Source organism: Notechis scutatus, chromosome 4, assembly GCF_049901735.1.
Source record: "Notechis scutatus isolate UNSWTSFEM ecotype Mainland chromosome 4, rNotScu1.2, whole genome shotgun sequence".
Taxonomy (NCBI): domain Eukaryota; kingdom Metazoa; phylum Chordata; class Lepidosauria; order Squamata; family Elapidae; genus Notechis; species Notechis scutatus.
In genome coordinates, this window is record NC_142012.1 from 151673779 (window position 1) to 151694326 (window position 20548).

The 20548-nt window shown below is 36.6% G+C and overlaps 2 protein-coding genes across 2 annotated transcripts in view; one reads left to right on the plus strand and one right to left on the minus strand.

Moving 5' to 3' along the window:
- Window positions 1–2822, plus strand: part of LRRIQ4 (leucine rich repeats and IQ motif containing 4) — a 13161-nt gene extending 10339 nt beyond the window's left edge. Inside the window, exons 4-6 of the mRNA XM_026667075.2 lie at window positions 256–394; window positions 493–689; window positions 2679–2822. Of these exons, the coding sequence (XP_026522860.1) occupies window positions 256–394; window positions 493–689; window positions 2679–2822 (480 nt within the window). The remainder of the gene's footprint in view (window positions 1–255; window positions 395–492; window positions 690–2678) is intronic.
- A 75-nt stretch (window positions 2823–2897) lies between these two features.
- Window positions 2898–15766, minus strand: LRRC31 (leucine rich repeat containing 31). The gene is made up of 9 exons (XM_026666146.2): window positions 15377–15766; window positions 13016–13138; window positions 11629–11796; window positions 10583–10750; window positions 8648–8815; window positions 7677–7844; window positions 6938–7105; window positions 5174–5341; window positions 2898–3689 (listed from the first exon to the last, which is right to left on the minus strand). Exons 1-9 carry the CDS (start codon window positions 15387–15389, stop codon window positions 3370–3372), a joined length of 1464 nt encoding a protein of 487 aa, XP_026521931.1. The 5' UTR covers window positions 15390–15766; the 3' UTR covers window positions 2898–3369.
- Window positions 15767–20548: the final 4782 nt, after the last annotated feature.

Consider the following 20548-nt stretch of genomic DNA (forward strand, 5'->3'; position numbering starts at 1 on the left):
AGGATTGCTGACTTTACCTGAAAGGTTGCTTAGCAGGTAGACTCTAAGATACATTTGAGGCAAAAGAATAGAGATGGCAAGGATTGAGGAGACAAACATCTTGAGTTATGTGGAAGGGCCTGCAGATTCAATTTTGCCTTTTTTTCATTTAAAATTATATGTGGCTTCACATTACATTGTTCTGAAGATTACCTGAGTATTTGAACAAGTCAGTAGCCACATCTGGCCAAATGGACATGTGCATTTCCCCCTTAGAATTTAAAAGAACTGTACATCGAAAACAACTTCTTGGAGCATCTTCCATCAAGCATAAGATTATTGAATAACCTGGAAATACTTGACGTTCATAACAACTTTCTTATAGAACTGCCTGACTCCATATGCCAACTACAAGGTAAAAATGAAAAAGACATACATAAAGAAAATTCTTGGCATCCTTAGCCAACTTAGCTCATCGTGCCATTTCATTTGTTTCCCCTGATTTGTCTTTAGGTTTGCAGAAGCTATTGGTCCATAACAACCAATTATTTCAACTCCCAGAGGAATTGGACAGCCTAGAAAAATTGAAAGTTCTATCACTTGAAGGGAATCCTATGATGACCCCACCAGTGGAGGTATTCAGTCAAGGCTTGCCAGCCATATGGGAATATTTACAACATAGGAGAAGAAAAAGAGCGACAACCATAAAGGTATGACATTGGGAGAAGGAGGACAGTCAGAAAGCATACAGGAGAACAGGTTAAATGAAATGAAATGAAATGTTGTTCACCCCTAGTATCTTAAACAGTTGGAGCAACATGATTTGGATCAAGAGTGTCTTTCCTGGGAAAAATGCTGTGATCCTTAATTCTTATGAATTAAGAACTACATATTGCAGTCATAAGAATGTAACAACATGATTGTGTGTAAATAATTATATGTAATGGCATGTGGGAATGATTTGGAGAGATAGGAGCTGCAGAGAAAGCAATGACTCATTGCAGGTAGTCCTCAGGTTATGATCTTAATGGAGTCTGCCCATCACAATCATAACACGCGGCAGTCATAAAGTGGGTCGGTTACATCTGATTTTACAGCCTTTTTTGCATTGGACATTAAGTAGCTCACTATGGTTGTTAAGTGAGTCCATGATCATTAAGCAAACCAGTGGTTCGCTATGAGTGTGATTTTATTGAAAACCAGAAGTAAATGCTGGTTTCAGAAAAACTTCCATAAAATGCAGTAGCGTACCTGTGGGATGCTGTAAACGGCTGTAAATTCGGCCTGGTTGCCAAGCATCCAAAGTGTGGTCACGTGACCAGTTTGGGGGCAGGGCCATGCGACTGTTGGAATGTTGAATTCAGATCCCCTGGGTATGTCTATCACACAGACTAAGCAACTGAGTCGTAAGTTGAAGACTACTTGCAAAAGGCAGCTGAGTCCACAAAAGGAATGGGGGCATGGCAAACCTCTCAGTAGGGACCCTCCCTATTTTCTTGGACTGTAAAGGTGAGGGGGGAGGACAGATGTACTTTCAGACTTGCAAGATTCTGCTTAATGTAACTTTTCAGTAAAGACAGAGTTACTACTTCTACATGTCCTTCTCACAAGGCTGACATCATTCTACTAAGAGTAGTCCTCAACCTACGGCTACAATAGAACCCAAAATTTCTGTTGCTAAGTGAGACATTTGTTAAGTGAAATTTGCCCCATTTTTACGACCTTTCTTGCCACAGTTGTTAAGTGAATCACTGCAGGTGTTAAGTTAGTAACATGGTTGTTTAAGCGAATCTGGCTGCCCCGTTGATTTTGCTTGTTAGAAAGTCACAAAAGGTGTTCCCATGTCCCCAGGGCATTGCAGTCGTCATAAATATGAATCAGTTGCCAAGCACCTGAATTTTGATCATGTGGGGAAGTTGCAATCATCATAAGTGTGAAAAATGGTCATAAGTCACTTTTTTCAATGCCGCTGTAACTTTGAACAGTCACAAAATGAATTGTTGTAAATCAGGACTACCTGTTATTGTACCCTATGACTATTATTAAGTGTTGTACTGTATGATTGTTGACTTTTGACGAATGTATCTTTACTTTTATGTATACTGAGAGCATTTGCACCAAGACAAATTCCTTGTGTGCCCAATCACACTTAGCCAATAAAAAATAATTCTAATTCTAATTCTGTATCGTATTTGTATAAAAAGGCAGCCATGAGTATGGTCTAGGGGCCAGCAACTTTTTACTGGAAAAACTGAATGGATGTAATTTCTTGCTATTTGTAAGAAATGACACTTTAAAGATGTTTGGTAATAAGCTTCTTTAAAATAAAAAAGCAAGAATCCAGAAACTCAATATACTTACTAAAAAGTATAATTAAACCATCACAACATCCTCAGAAATTACGATCAAGATAAAAAGTATAATCTGATTAGTGTGGGATTAGGAGCAATAATGCTGAAAGAAAGGCAAATTGTACAGGTTTATGATATAAAGGAAACATGGCTTTAAATAAAGAGGCAGGATATTGAGTGATGTGGAAAAAAACAATAGAAGAATTGCATTCTCTGTAATATTTTATGTCTAAATCAATGAATAAACCCATTTTTAATAAGGAGGAGAGTGCTATATCTCATCCAGCATCTTCAAAGGAACATAAGAACTGTTAACCACTTTGGGGTATTATTCCCTCATTCCCACAGGTCCAGGCATGGTGGCGTGGCCTAATGGTGCGCAAAGGGGTTGGAGCCTATTCAGAGATCCTGAAAATGATGAAGAAAGTCAAGAAAGAGAAAAAAGAGAAGAAAGGCAAGGAGAAAGAAAAACCCAAAGACAAGAAGAAATAATTACTTCTTGGGGCTGTACAGGGCCTTTGGAAAGCCTGCAGGAAAACAAGAGAAATAAACGCAAACGAATGAGTATTGCTTTTTTTAAATCCCTGTTTATCTTTAGAGGTAAATAAGTTTTTTTCTTTTTTTACTGCTCAAAGAACATTTCATGTAGTATGGATGGGAAGCCTGAATTGGCTATCCTCCCATCAACAGGTGAGGACTAGATGCCTAATATCTAACCTGAAACCTTCAAGTAAGCATGTAGATTCTGGCCACATGACCATGGAAGATTGTCTTCAGACAACAGTGGCTCCCTCGGTCAAGAAATGAGTGGCCAACATCCTTTAAAGTTGGACACAACTGACTGGGAAACCTTTATCTTAGATATTAGATGTAGTTCTCCACTTTTCCTCTTCAAGCTTTTGGCTGGCTGAGGAATTCTGGAAGCTGAAGCTGAAGTCCACAAATCTTAAAGTTGCCAAGTCTAGGTAAATCTGGAGACAACAGGTATCAATCAACCAACTAACCATTTGTATGCTACTCCAAAATTTTAGGCTCCATATCAAAGATTGCAATGGGCATTTCCTTTCTTATTCAACCTGAAATCTTCAAGTAGTTTTTGCTGAGCTGCAGAAAGAAGCCAACCATTTAGTTCTAGGTCTGTGAATGGAAGTATCTGAGATAGGGCATCCAACAGCTTCCCAAGCCATTCCCCACAGCCACATTGTGATGAAGGACGACAGCTAATATCCAATTCAGAAAGTTGCCCGAGAGCAGATAGGCTCACGCAGAAGGTCTCCCATCCTTGGTCTGAAATACTGTTATTGTAGCTGAGGTCCAGGTTCTTTAGCTGAGCCAGAGGTCTAGCCTGGATGATCAAAGCTGAAAGAAACAACCAAAGAAATTAGGGGCAACAAAGATGATTAGGGGACTGGAGGTTATGATTGCTAGAACTGGGTATGTCTAGTTTGATGAAAAGAAGGAGTAGGGGTGATATGATAGTAATGTTCCAATATCTCAGCGGCTGCCCCAAAGAAGAGGGAGTCAAGCTATTCTCCAAAGCACATGAGGGCAGGACAAGAAGCAATGGGTGGAAACTAATCAAGGAGTGAAGCAACCTAGAACTAAGGAGAAATTTCCTGACAGTTAGAACAATTAATCAGTGGAGCAACTTGCCTATAGAAGTTGTAAATGGTCCAATACTGGAGGTTTTTAAGAAGAGATTGAATAACCATTTGTCTGAAATGGTATAGGGTTTCCTGCCTAAGCAGGGGGTTGAACTAGAAGACCTCCAAGATCCCTTCCAACTCTGTTATTCTAGCCTGCAGTATTTTATTCTAAATGTAGATAATGGGTTTAAAATCATACAAGGTGTACTCTCAGGTTGGATTTTGCACATGACTGTTTATTAAGCTAATCTATTTCACAGCATTATGAGAATAAAATTGAGAGAGGAGACTCTTGTGAGTTCCCTATTTATAAGAATTAAATAAAGGCTTATCTCTTATAACTTTCTGTTGCTAGGGAACTTTTTCCCAATCATGGAGTTAGCACTGAAGAAATCCTATACAGCCCTGAATTTTTCATACAATTCCTGGGTACTTCAAACACAAAAGCTAAACATAAAGAATCTAGGTCTATTACATTTTCCATTGCCCTGAATCAAATGAAAGTCAAATAACAATTTTGACTTGTCTATGAAAACTGTAGTTGCTGACATTTTTGAAGATGTTTCTTTCTTTCCAAGAATGCCAAGGTCTCTTTTTCTTTCTAATTCTTTTTATTTACTTCTTTTCTGCATATTTGCTTTTCCCCCTTCTTTCTTTATTCTACATTAGTTTTATTGACTTTTTATGTTCTTTTTAAAACTTTTGATACAGTTTATAATAATTACCTGCTCTCTTGCTGTCAGTGGCTGCCATTTTTAGTTAGTACCAGATCCCTCTTCTCATGACTAAAGCGATTGACAGCTGGCTCAGAACATTAATCTTTGATAACAAACCTGTGCACTATAATGTCTCTTTTAACTGAAGACTTTTTGTTAGCTTTCTAAGTCATCCCCATCTTCCTAAATTAAATCTGGAAAACCACAGAGTGATTTTTATGTCACTTATTCTGATGTTAATCCTTTTATTTTGAGTCTTTAGCCAGGCTACTGGGAGTTCTGGGAACAAATTTAGAAGACACTAGATTGAGAAAATTTGTTGCTAAGGATTAGGGAGCCATTTGACACTATCCTCCTGAGCAAACTTCCTGTGATATTTAGGAGATATGTTATACCCAATGAATAAACCAAAATTGAAATGTAGTTTTGACAGAACAGGTGTGAAGGAATGGGAGAAGGGTGGATATAATTCTGTACCTACCCAAATCAATCATATCTTCATCCACCAAGCCACAGCTGCTCATCCTTAATATTTGGATCTTGGAATCAGGGCTTAATGCTTTCAGAATCAGTTTTAAATTCCCACCAACACATTTATTCCAAGAAAGGTCTAGTAGCTTCAGTTCAGGAAGATGAGAGACAGCATCAGCTGCAAAGATTAACAACAACCCTTTGTACCATTCTCAGATAAATTTGGCCCTATGCATACAAATTAGATTTCTTCTAAATATATCAAACTGATTTCCTGTGGTGTTCGGAAAAGACTGAGCTGAAGTCTTCACTCTGGTCTGTGTTTCCAGCGGGAACACGGACCGTTCCTATTGGCTGATGCCGTTTGACAGCCGGCTATAAAAGGGAGCTGTCAAACGGCACCAGCTGTTGTCCGCCAGATGGCTGCCTTGTTAGCACGGCAGCCGCGGCAACCCTTTATTGTTACAATAAAGTAAAGCTGAAGTTCGCTCCGTGTTCGCCTCAGGTTATTCCGCCACTCTACAACACTGGTGACGAAGGTGGGATACATAGAAGAGGCAACCGGGCAAAGAATTGCTAAGCAAAGTCACTACAAAAAGAGCCGAAGTCACTACCGAGCTAAATGTCACTTACTTTAAGAGCTTACTGTCACTATTCGCGAGTGCGAATTTCAACTTTCCTCAGAAGATCCGGCACCGCTGAGTCGAGATGACTTCGAACCCTGCATTCCCGCCTTTCAGATCGACAGCAGAAACATGGGAATCCTACAGAAACCGATTTGACTGTTTCCTAGATGCCATAGATCTCGCTGACATTTCCGACCATAGGAAAAAGTCCTGATACCGTTTGACAGCCGGCTATAAAAGGGAGCTGTCAAACGGCATCAGCTGTTGTCTGCCAGCTGGCTGCCTTGTTAGCGCGGCAGCCGCAGCAGCCCTTTATTGTTACAATAAAGTAAAGCTGAAGTTTGCTCCGTGTTCGCCTCAGGTTATTCCGCCGCTCTACAACATTTCCCAACATTTTATTCCTCCTGAATCTTCTTTTATTACTACTAAGGAACAAAACCATGTCCAGGTATTCCAGGGGTGTCAAACTCACAGCGTCACATTGTTGTCATGTGATATATCACGACTTTTCCCCCCTTTGCTAAAATGGGCATGGACATGACCAGCACGTGACACATCTGGCCTGCAGGCCACAAGTTTGACACCGCTGAGGTAGTCCTTGACTTGCAACCAGCTGCTTAGCAACGGTTTAAAGTAATATTGCACCTGGAACAAGGACATCACCCCCAACTCCACAGTCACATGACCACACTTTGGCAATCGGCAACATGGCTGCATTTATGCCCATTTGCAGCACCCTACAGTCTTCTGATCACATTTTAGTATGGTTTTAGATTTTAGAAATGTACAAATGGACTAAGGGCCCAATAAAATTTAAATTTATTTAAAAGACTTGGAAATTAATCATAAAGAATCCTTCCCAAAGAATTTCATTTTGAATTTTAAAAATTGGACATTAGAAGGAACTAAAAGGAATGAAAAATTATGATTAAAGAAGAACACTTAAACTTGACTTCGATTTACACAATGAAGCAAAATATTTTAACCCTGGACATACTGAAGAATATCTTTTAATAATGGACCCAGACATTAATTTTAAGAATGTCTGCCTCTATAGGCAGACCATATATGGAAGAGGAACAAATTCTACCAGAAAGAGGAGGAGGAGGACACAAGGAGTCAAAGACAGAATTTTAGTGTGCTCTTACCTAGAGACAGAAATGAATCATGTTGCAAGGCACAATTGCTGAGGAGCACAGATGTCAGTTTTGGTAAAAATCGGAGTCTGCTAAGAAGATGATAGGTAGATATTCCTACATTTGTATTTGAGGATAAATTCAGCTCCCGAAGATTTGTCAAAAGAGGTATTATCTGGGCTGAGAAAAAATGGTAACAGATACTAAAATCAAAAATGATTTTTTTTTAATCCATTAATAGAAAGCCAGCATGTATTGACCTGTGAGTCTTTCTTCTACTCTTTGCTTCTCTTAATTGTTTGAATACAACATTTATAAATTATCTGAAAAATGGAGTAATAGAAACAGCTTAAAAATGATAAGAAATGAAGCAATATCTTTATTAGGAGATAATGCAACTTTACCATCATAGTCAATATTGAAGAAAACACTCACTTGAAGAGTGTCTTCTGTTGAAGTAATGACCTCATTGTATTAAAATATCTTTGACAACACATTAAAGATGATTTAATTGACTAGACTGGGATATTTATCTCACTTAGCCGAACAGACAAATCTATTTCTCTGCTGTAATTTTCAATAATGGTCCTGCTCTCAGCTACTTCTGTACTGAGATATAAATTGCTTGAATTGATTTGTTAAAAGCCTGGGAGAATTGATGGTTCCATTTTTGCATGGGCTAATAAGCACTGCTTCTCCCAGCTAAATGATTTTACAATTTTTTTATAATGCATTTCCACATATTTCTTACATAAAACCAACATGTCCTCTTCTGTAATACAACACTGATGAAGATTCAGGATTTGAAGGTTACTTAAACTGGCCAAATGACCAGCCAAAGACTGGAAAACTCCTCCAATCAATTTATTGCAGGATAAATCTAATATTCTCAATTCCGATAAATATTGGAAAGCAGCATCTGAAATAGGTAAGTTTTTACTAATTATATAATTTCTAACCATTACATTTAAATAAGATATTCATTTATATGACAGATAAATTATATTTCATCCATAAGGATGGGATTTAAGGATGCACACAATACTACAAAAAGGTTAACATAATATAATAATGCTGAATTTATACAGCCAAAATGATAAAAGCTGTTTGTTAACCATATTCACTATCTTATGTTATTTTTCCTTTGTCAGAAATGTGGCTGAAGCATAATCTAACACATTTTGATTAGCTCAGAATTAAGATTTGAATTGATGAATTCCTCAAGTTATCAGGTTTTAGTTTCAATATTTTTTCTATAAAAATTCTAACTTACTGCACTAAGAGGTTATGTGCATTTAAAATATTCTTAAGCAAAAACATTTAACTTAATTTTCTGTTCATAACTTGCATTTATTTCAAGATTCCTTATTCTGGATGTTAACAAACTTTACATTATTTCAAATGCTGAATTACTTGTTGAATTTATGAAGATGATGCTTAAGATCAGTATCTTAGCTAAACTACCACTAAAAAAATTGGAAATCTGAAACTGTCTAAAATGTAAAATTAAATTCAATTTATGAACAATTCAGCTGTAATTACAGTAATGGAGCAACTCTGTATTCTGTGATTTTTACTTCAAGCCCCGACTTTTTGTGCTTTGGCCATATTAACCTTCATCACTTCCCTCAACATATAGTTTTCAATTCCTACCCAAAAAAGATTGGATACAAATTTACTTATGAAAAAAACCCCCAGCTCCCAATCAACACCTGTATTTACCTAAGGAATGGAAGCCATCTTGTTCTAATCCACATGTGTTCAGATTTAATATTTGCAAGCTTGAGACAAACCGTAATTCCTGAGCAATATTTTTAAGGCTACATCCCAACTTTACATTGATTGACAAGTCCAGAATTTTGAGGCTGGGGATTCTACTTAGAAGCTCAGCTGAAAATAAGACAGATGCAGAGTGGTTAAGAACACTGGAACACAGGATAGCAGACAGTTGCAAATAATTTTTTTTTCAGAGTTTACTACTTAGGAAATCACCCCAAGCATTTTTGAACTAGGATTGCTAAAGAAATATCACAGAGACATTTTAATAAAGTTTCTGAAAGTTCCAAGTGTCTGAGAAACTAGATCTAATTCTGAGTACATCCCCAGAATTCAGCAACAAATCACCAAATCTCATTTATAGCTACAAATGAAGGAAATAAAATGTCTTAAGTCTTTGACAGGCTCAAATATGTCATCTTAATGAAGAAACCCCATAGGAAAAGCATGAGATATAATTTGCTCTGCTTGGCTTATATGCTGCTTCAATCCTAAAGATTCCAAGTCCTTTTAAGTAATACAGATCAAATTTTAATATAAAAAGTTATATAACACAATAGCCAGTCTTGAGATAACACCATTACAACAGCTAGATCTTCAAGTGTGCATGGTACCCTAATATTATTGATATGTATTCTAGGGAACAGGCATTTCCATTATTGGATAAATCAACCCTATCCACCATATTGATTATTTCATAATGTAGAACAAACACCACATCCTAATTCCCACCTGTATTCTACTGCTGTTACATATACAAGGGATTAAGACTAGAATAACCAATGGCTCCTCCTTTTAGGACATGTTAATTATCTACAGTATTTCCAGTGGCTTTGAAAAGTTCTGGGGCATATAGATATGGATATAGATGACATGGATATTGTGAACTATGACATTGTTCGTGTTTCTCTCCCTCATTTTGCCTGATTTTGTTTTACTTTTGTCAGTTATTTTTTAAAAAGTTTTCTGAAGTAAATATCAAATTATATTTTTGCTAGCTGAACTAAGTGCTGTGTGTGCTTGCTCTGATTTGGAAATAGAGATATAGTGCATTATCCTAGATGCATCCTGTATGCAAATTAAACTGGAAGTTATCCACAATAATTGTCCAATACACATGACCAGCTTTGCTGTCTCCCAATTCTTCTGACTTCCAGGATAAAATGGACCAAGACTTGTCTATTCCTTGTCTTTCTACCCCAGCCTAACTCTGGCTCCATGCACAATATAATGCACATAAGAGAAGCAGGGATAATGTCCTATAAGTGAAAATTGTAATAGGCAGTGAAAGCAACCTTGGGAGACAGGAGGAAGAGCCTCAATATAAACAACAGCCCAATAAGAGAAATCTGAGTCTAAAAGAGGAATGAGGGTGCCTCAGAAGAGACCCTCCCTAATTATGAGCCACAGTGGAGCCATGGTTAGAGGGCAGTACTGCAGGCTACTTCTGCTCACTGCTGGCTGCCTGCAATTTGGCAGTTCAAATATCACCAGGCTCAAGGTTGACTCAGCCTTCCATCCTTCCAAAGTTGGTAAAATGAAGACCGAAATTGTTAGGGGCAATATGCTGATATTGTAAACTGCTTAGAGAGGGCTGTAAAGCACTGTAAAGTAGTATATAAGTTTAAGTGCTATTGCTATTGCTATCTGGAACATAAAGGTAGGGCAGGGAGGAAGTACTTTCAGACTAGCAAGATACTGTTGCTATAACCCTACAACAAAGGTAGTACTTAATCGTCTCTGGATTTTGGTTTCCTGTCAGGACCACTTAGAAGAGCTGGAAAAATCACGAGTTCATTCAATCAGACATTTAGTTTGAAGAATAAGCTGATACAGGGAACACTCCAAAGATGTTAACATCTCTCTGCCACAGAATCTTACCTAGTGATTTCCCATCTTCCTGAGTAAGACAGCAATCTGTTACTTTTAATGTTTTGAGTTTAGAGCCTTTGAGGATTTTGGAGGTTAGAAGGGAAAGGCTTCCCCCAATGCCACAATTCCATGATAAATCCAGTATTTCAAGGTGAGGAATCCCATCTAGCGCTTCTCCTGTTAAATAAAAAATAAATTCTTTGTGATGTTTCAGATATTGAACTGAATATGTGGAAAATGTCACACATGTGCAAAACTATTGAAGATTTCAGTCACTGATAGGGGGTGAGTGAATCTGTAAATTTCCGTCAATTGGTTTGCTGTTCTTTATTTCCATAGTAGCTTGAGAATGGATTTGAACTAATTTGTACTAATGTATTTTTTGCATATTTCTTTATACTTCGCAAACTGTTTTGTCCAATCAAATGCCATTTAGAATCCAACTTTCCTGAATATATATTTTGCTGTGCCATTACGTTCAGGAATATACATATTTTTGTCTTTTCTTTTAACATAGGTTCCAATGTAAAATGTAATATGCTATAGGAAGTATAGTGGGGAAATGCATTTCAGTATTGAGACAACAATCTGAATTTTGAAGGATAATTGAGTTTCTTTTGGGGGTATTGGCTCAAAAATACAAAATTAGAGGATCAAATATGAACAGAGTAAGTTTCTCTGCCATCAGTAACCACTGTGGCAGCTTTTAATGGTTGCTTTCTATCATGCAGGGAACAAAAACTTTATATGGAGAAAACAGATGATACAAATGATAGAGTTTCTGCCTAAAAGGCAAGCTTCCCTTCCCCTCAGGGCCTGACTGGTTCACAGAGATTTGGAAGGAGCAGAATGTAGACTTCGGAACAGATTCAATATCTTCCCCTGCTTTAGCATCAGGAAGGGGACAGTTATATGCTAGAGATAATTCAAAGAATCAGCAGGTCTAGATTTTGCAATTTCACCCTACTGATCTGTCTTTGGTAACATCCATCAATTTCTTTAATAATGAAGTCAATTGGGATGACTTATTGGATTCTACTACTACTCAACAGTACCTAAACATGCAACATCCTTGGTTGTGAGTCTGCAGCTGTTCAGCTGGAGAACTTTCAGCTCTTGCAGATGTTTGAACTGAAGGGCCAGAGGTTCTAGTGCTCCTCCTATGAAGTCATTCCAGGAAAGATCAATCTCTTCCAAATCCGGCAGCAGTGGTATTACAGCAGCTAAAAGGCAGCCAAGCAACAGAGAAAGATTGCTGACACACAGCAAGGCTAGAACATGAATGAATGTTATTATTTCTCTTAAATCCAACTGCTGCGTCCGAGTTTATTAGTTTATGGTTAATACTAAGCCACGCCAATGCACTCTATGTCTCTTCTACTGTATATTCATGTAGTTAAATGTTCTCCTCTTTAAAATTTTTGCTGGTCCTTTATTCCCTGAAGTTTAAAGAGCAGTGTCACAGCTAACCAGAGTGAAATAGGTTGTGTAAACAGCCCTTGGCTATATTTTCACACAATGATTCACATATAAGTGCTACGGTGTAGCACTAAGAAAACAAGTCTGATGAAGCCTTGGGCATATATAATTTCCTGAGGTTTTTTTCTCCCCACTCCAGCCACAAGGAGATGGAAAGCTTTACAGTATGTTACTATTTAATGCTATTTAATGTTAGAAACCATAGTTAGCTCTAACTATATCTTGCTCAAAGAAGCTTGCTTTGTAAATGGTATATTAAAGATGACTTATTTTAATAAATTATTATACTGTAAATAACTATCAAATTGATTATTATACAATAGTAACAAAAATAACAAGTAGATCATCTTTCTTTTGATTTACAACTCTCAACAGCATTTTTGAAAAAGCAGAGAAAATCTAGCCTTACACCAATTTCCATAATGTAAACTATTATCTCTTGTTTTATGAAAATGCAGCAGTTGAGTGAATGAATGAATGAATTCCTCATAGCAGGTCTATTGCAGCAAAATAAATTATAGTCTCGAGGAACCTTAAAGATGAGCAGATATTATGTGAAATAAATTTCTGTGGGTGGAATTCATTAAATGCATTCCCGCTTGGTAGAAAGGAGAAATTGAAAAATTGAAAACAAAAGTCCATACAATGCAAGAAATACAGCCTGCTGGCTGGGGGAATTCTGGGACTTGAAGTCCACACATCTTAAAGTTGCTGAGGTTGAGAAACACTACTCTAAATTATTTAAAAAATGGTTTTTAGGAAAGGGCTTGAAGTAAGAAAGAGGATGGGCTGGAAATTTAAAGAGAAAAAAGATTCCACATAAGAAGAGCAGAATGAGATATTCCAAATTTTATAAATGAAAATATTATGTGCCAAGTTGATTCTTGAAGGGCCTCAGAGAAGATAATTGATGTGTGTGCATATGTATGAGTGTGAAAAGAAGTATCACAGACGTATACTCACTCAGCTCCATTATATCCACTGCATTCAACGTACAATTGTTTAAATCCAAATTCTTGTCAGAGCGCAATCTGCCAAATTTTTTCCAAAACTGCTGAACTCTCCAATGATACGACATTGTTTTTGCTGGAGAAGTAGAAGTTAGCAAGGTATTTGGTGAACAAACAAACTAGGAATGTACCATCTTAGCATCTACCAACAAAGCCAAGCCAGGTAGCATGAACCAACAAACCCTCTTTGTCAGGCCTCTAATTGACCTAGTTTTGGAAATACAAAGATACCCTTGCCAAATGTAGTTGGTGAAAATGATCTGATTTCTTCAACTATGAATACAAAAGATATCAGGCTGGGAACTGGGAGGCTGTGAGTTCCAGTTCTGCCTTAGGCACAGAAGCCAAGTGAGTGGTTCTGAGCCAATCACTTTCCCTAGGTAACCCTAGAAAGCCATGGGAGATCACTTCTAAAAAAATTGCCAAGCAAACAGCAGAAAATTGTCCAGGAAGTCACCAGGAATCAAGCACACCATTAGTTACCTTAGTTAACACACAAATAGTCAGACAAGTTTGTTGAATGTAAATTTTGACACAATTTTGCTGACTCATTTTAGTGCCTTTGGAAAAACATGTGTTTGCCATCTGTTGTGAACTGCTTTGTTCTCATTTTTGTCTGACTCTGATCTCATGCTATTTATTGTGAATGGTCCATAGCTTTCCCAGATAAGCAAGAGATGGCACCATATAAGCATAACCAGAACCAGACATCATTATTCATTATTAGTTATTAGGCTGACTTCTTTGAAGATCATGCTTTTTTTTTCTAAAATGCAATTTGCACATACAACATTTGAGATCTAAATGGCTTTGGCTAAGATTATCATCAGTTTTAAACTGTTCTTCTCAGTCTACTTAAATTGGAATCGATGTCCTTTTGATTCACTGAGAGAATTTCTAATACATTCGGTGGGACTTCATTCGAGCTTTAAGGAATTGCACACTTCAGTTGAGCGATAGCATGTCCAAAAGCTATATGCATGAAATCCGTAGCAGCATGGCAATTTGAATGTATAGTTCTTACATTCAGGCATAGTAATATATGAGTTATGATTGAGTTTATTTGAAGTGGAACAATTAGGTACATTCATTCTTATTGGTGCAAATGTCTTTGCAGTCAACTAATCTTCAAAGGAGACAAACTAAAATGTTTAGCCCAATAGTCCCAAAGGTGCTTTTCCAAAGGCAACTGGACTTTCTTTCTTTTTCCTTGAAGACATTTTGCTTCTCATCCAAGAAGCATCTTCAGTTCTGGCTGAATGGTGAGAAATGGAACAATTTATATTCCTTAGTAGTCATCTGGTTGTTAGCACTCTGAAGGTCAGTCATTAGTTCTCTGAGAGTCGTTGAGGCTGCTTGGAGGTTTGTTCCCACAGAGTCACCTGAATTAGAGGGCAAATGGGTATGGAACCTTCTTGGGACTGCTGAAAGAACTGTGTTGTAGACAGGAGATAGGTGTTGAGAGAAGGCTGTTCAGTTTTAATTTAGATGGCCTCTTTGACCTCTCTTAATGTCCCTACAGGAACCATTGGACCTATTGACTGTTGATTATTTTTGCAAGCTCTCTTGACTAATCTTAAAATACACCTCTTGAGAAATAAGAAGAAATGCAATTCAGTGTTCTCACATACTGGTAATGTCCTTAGTGTGAAATGGAATAAAAGTGTGATGATCGGTCAAGATAGTTCATATCTTACTTGCCCTCATGCAAATATGGGTGCCCATTGGGCAGGGAAAATATTTGCAGTCATGTTATCTTGCAAATACAGCATCTTATGGTAAAGTTGTATGATGGCATCATTGCACACATCATCATTTAGCATCACCACAGTTTGCTATGGATGCCCCTGAATATCTAGTATTACCACATAGATCACATATGTGAAACAATTAGTCTATGCTTAAAAATAATTTGAAAAAGCAGCAAATAAATTTTGTTCTGTGTATAAACTGGATGGAAGAAAAAATTCCAGTAGAAATCTGAGCAAAATAGGAATTTGTTAAACATTAATGAAAACATTTATGCTTAGTCCTCCCCCCAACTCATGGTGTGTGTGTGTCTGTGTCTGTGTGTGTAGTCTTTTTAGATCTTTTAAAACTCTAACTCATGATAGGGTTTGTTTAGAAACATTATCAGCTGTATGTGATCTCTTAAACATTGTGTAATCATTGGAACTTGCAATCTTCTCATCTCCCATCAGAAACAGAATTCATATGCACAAATATATACAAAAATAAGACATATTTTAAAGTTTTTTCTTTTAAAGTTGAAGAACTTCACATACACTAATACATTTTAAATCAAGCAACTTACCTTTGTCATCCATTGTAAAATTGGTTTCTGACTTGTAAATCAAATCAGCCTTGACAATCGGTTCTTGATCATTTTAACTGCTTCACTTTGTTTAGTTCTTCTTGGACAATTTCTGCTGTTAACATAACTTTTCTGGGAAAAAAAAGGGGGGGGAAATTGGGAGAATGAAGCCAAACTACTGCTATTCTAGAAATCTGTGGCAGATTTGTTGCCCCAAGCAGATTTTTTTTCTCAATTGATTTTGGTTGTTTTCTGTTCTCTCAAATTTTGTCGAAGGTTTAGTAAATAGTTGTGCTTAGATATTTCATTAAATACTCTACTGTCCCACCCTCCCTCCCTCCTTCCCTCCTTTCCTTCCTTTCTTCCTTTCTGCTTGCCTTCCTGCCTTCACTTCTTTTCTGCAGTTCCAAAATTAAAAGGAGAATAATTTTGTAGACTTTGATACCACAGCTTCCTACATGTGACACTTTACTGGGGTTGCGTTTGTTTTCCAAGGGTTGAGTCAATTTATAGGTCAGATTACAATACTTCAAGAACAAGTTCAGTGTGTTCTCTAACTTTTCGCTTCCTCTAGTTTTAAGGATAAATTTATGCACTCTGAGAAAATTGTGGCACCAAATAGGTACAAAAATTAATATCATAAGTAAAAGGAAGTGATTTCAGAAAAAAACCCTGCTATTTATTCAGTGTGTTTAATTTTAAAAGATCTTTGTAGACTTCATTATGCCTGCATGTACTATTTTACTGAGCAAATCGCTTTATATTGACTGTTTCCTAGTATGATTTGATTGTTGATTGTACCCTATGACTATCATTAAGTGTTGTACGTTATGATTCTTTATTCTTAACGAATGTATCTTTTATGTATACTGAGAGCATTTACACCAAGACAAATTCCTTGTGTGTCCAACCACACTTGGCCAATAAAGTATTCTATTCTATTCTATTCTATTCTATTCTATTCTATTCTATTCTATTCTATTCAAATTACTGTTATTTTCATTTTATAGATTTGAAACCAAACCTAAGTAATTAATGGCTTGTCCAAAAGTAAAGATAGCCCTGGCTAAATGATTCTTTTATTTATTTATTTATTTAATTCAATTTGGATACCTCCTGATTCTTGTCAATTTATTGAACTACATTCAATTCCAAATTGCAACATATCAATGGGAAGAGGATAAATCTCAGAAGAATTATTTAGGTCCACAATATAATATTATTCAGCCACAAGACAGAACAGGAACCAAAGAGCAACAAATCAAATTACTGATGAGTTTAATTCCAGAAAAGGTAATAGGATAAGGTACTAAGGAAAGGTTTACACTGCAAACCTTTGTGTTAATATTTTACATTTCCTGAACAATCATTTTGTTATTGTAATTGCCTCAGAGATGGCTAACCCTGCAATATGAGTGTGTGGGAGTTGGCATATTGCAGTCTGCCACAAAGACAGGTGTTGTTGGGTAAATACAGCAATTTATCAAGGGTGTGAACACTAAATGTGATAAAAACATTTCTAAAATCATGTAGTTGTAAACTGACAGGTTGGGTAAACACTGGCAAATGCTTTATTTGGTTTGCAAAAACCCAATATAGGTTTTATCACGTGCCACCCATCAGAATCCCTGAAAGTACATTAGGGAATACAAGCATTAAAACCCTTCTAAATTCCAATAATTTCAGGCCAAATGTACTTTAGGGGCAGAATGTTGTCCCAGATAGGAGAAATAAGTAGCAACAGAGAAGGCATCTCTCTGGTCCCATAAAATTGCACGATTTTGCTGAAGAGACTTAGAGCATAAGAACCCTGACTGATTTTATATGACAAGCAAAGACAACTCAGGACAGGTGATCCCATAAATTGCAAGCCCTAAGCCAAGAAGGGATTCACGGGTGAAAAACTGTATCTTTAACTGCACCCAGAAACCAACTGATATCCAGTGCAACTCATAACGTAGAGTCTATGGAGATTCTCAATCATCCAGGTCATGGTTATCCCAAAGGTGCTTCTCCAAAAGCCAACTGGACTTTCTTCAGGTTTTTTCCCCCCTTGAAAACATTTTGTTTCTCATCCAAGAAGTGCTTTTAGTTTTTTGTAATAAAGTTTTATTAATTTTCCACTATTACATTTAATTAGTGCTTAATAAACATCATGTAGTTTGGATTATTTTGTTTGCTTTAACAATACAAATCATATTCTTAATCTTTACCCCCTTTTTTCCAGCCATTGATAAAATAAATTTTATGTTTGGTAGTATTCCATATCTTCTTTCTGTTTAATCTTCAATGTAAGCCTGTCCATTTCTGCACAGTCCAACATCTTCTTAACTATCTCTTCATCTAGTGGTATTTCTTCATTTTTCCAGTGCTGCGCAAATACAATCCTTGCTGCTGTTAATACATGCAATATTAAATATACACTTTGTTTATCAAATTTTTCTGGTACTATGCATAAGCATAGCATTTTTAATTTTGAAGTTCAGAATTGAAGAAGCTTCTTGAATGACAGACGAAACATTTTCAAGGAAAAAAACAGAGAAAGTTCAGTTGCTTTTTGGAAAAGGATCTTTGGGTCATGTAATAAAGGGGTCACATAAGCATAACAACTTATGTCTCTATATTCTGGATTGGCTATAGTTTCTAATTGGCCTGCAAGGGCAAGTCCCATTTTAAATAAATTGCAAAAGTTCAAACAGAAGGTGATTAAAATAAGGCGACTAAGAAAAGAACTTGCTGGTCCAGAAAATAATGCAATTGTGTGCATACCAGCCGTACTAAATATATTCTTAGTCTCAATAATATGTCAGAAAGAGAAAGGATTAAGGTAATAGAAGAGAGACCAACCTTTTTCTGAGGACAATCTCTTTAGCTCCTTCCCACACATCTAACAATTCAAAGATTAAAGTGGATTTTTGTACTTTGCCTCATCATGACTCTATAATCCTAAAGGAAAATATTCTAAGGGAATTAAACCATTAGAGATTAATGCCACAAGTTGATTTGACAAAAAGGATTTGCAAACACTGAAATCCTGTATTGCCTGCATTTAATCACAAAAATTATTCTGAGGATTTTATTTTCAATTTATTAATATTCTGCTCCATCCTAAGTAGTACAAAATAATTCAGTTTCATATCATTTTTATGCTGCTCCCTCTCTGAATTATTCACTGCTGTAAATTGCAAATGAAAACCAAATACATTTGTGTATTATCTGATATGTATGCATCAAGGATGTAGACTTGATTCATACACATCACTTTCTCATTATGTTATTTGCTTATGATTCAGAGTTATGTTTAAACAAGCCAATTAGCCAACTGAGTTAATGTTGAACAAAGCCAAGACCAGTTCAGCCAGGTGAATATATTGAGAAAATATCTTTTCTTCAAAGCAAAACACCTTGGTCAGACAGAATCATACTAAGTCGGGCTTTAGAAATCAATGAGTTTAGAAAGGATGACAATTATTCAGTGATTTAATTAAATTCAGGTAAAAATAACCTAATACAACTTCTCTACATTTTTCCACACTCCCCTATATAAATACTGTATTATTATCAATACAAAATGAACAAACAAACAAGATTTTGTGGGCACAGTTTGAGTTTTACTCTTCATAATGCAAGTCTGGGATAAATGGATATAAATAAGTTCTATGAAAAATCTGTGAACAAGGTTCATACATTACACCTAAGCCAAATGGTTAAGATGTTAAGTTATGACTGGAGATATGCAGGTTTAAATTCATCCTCAGACTGGGAAATTCACTGAGAGGCTTTGGGGCAACCATTGTCTCTCAATTATGCAGGGTTGTAGGTGCAGGGGAAAAAATATAGGAGGATGGAATATGATGTGATCAATACCTTTGATTTCCAGGAAGTAAAGGGAAGGCATAAATCTACCAACCCATGGCTACAATGGCTTTTTTATTAGGTTTAAAGAATAAGTGTCATTTGTCTGGGTTAAGCTATGTTAACTCAAAACTAAAGTGCCAGGCAAGCCAAAAAGTTGGACAACCATGTTATTAATATGTTATGCAAGCTATAACCCATCTAGTGCCAAGAATGATGCCCTTGTTCTTCTAGAAGAATCCACCAATGCCATCTACATTCTCTATTCATGTAGAGAAGGTTATTTAATCCTAAGGCGTGTGTATCAGGCAAAGAACAATTGTTCCACCATGTTTATTTTATCCTATTCCAACCAGAACTTCATGGGCTACACAACGTCCATGGGTAGAAATTCACTGTACTTACGGCAAATATTTCTCCTGCAGCCCCACAGGTGCTTTATCACAGATATTGTTAAAATATCTTTTTAATCATAATAAAAAATAAATAATATGTCATGACCTTCTACTTCGAATCCCCAGAGATCCTACATACGGGTAGTCCTCAACTTACAGCAGTTCATTTAGTGACTATTCAAAGTTACAACGGCACTGAAAAAAGTGACTTTATGACCATTATTCACACTTACCACTTTTGTAGCAACCCCTTGATCATGTGATCAAAATTTGGATGCTTAGCAACCGGCTGGCATTTATGATAGTTGCAGTGCCTTGAGGTCATGTGATCACCTTTTGCGACCTTCTGACAAGCCAAGTCAATGGGGAAGCCAGATTCACTTAACAACCGTGGTACTATCTTAACAACTGCAATGATTCACTTAACAACTGTGGCTAGAAAGGTCATAAAATGTGGCAAAAACTCACTTAACAAATGTCTTACTTAACAATATAAATTTGGGGCTCAATTGTCATCGTACGTCGAAGGCTACTTGTACAAGGATGGTATCAATATCTATGATAGAGGGATCTTTTCTGAATAAGTAAACTTCTCATGATAGCCAGTTTGTGAGTGCTTGCATCATTCACAGATTCTCAAAATTCCTGACTAATCTTAGATTTTGACATTCTAATGAATCTTTTAATCTATTTTTTTTTCTCTTGAAGAGATTCCCTCAAACACTTCAGAGAGCCGGTAACCAACCAGCAATAAGACCTAAAGAGCAAATAGCTGTAACCTTTCAGTTTTTGTTTGTTTTTCAGGATACTCAACGAGTTTTTAATCTTTCCTACTCAGTGGGATAAGCAAACAAGGACATCAGAATTGTTGTTTGGCAAATCACATTGTTTTTCTTTTTAAAGGGGGGGAATTTGTGGAAGA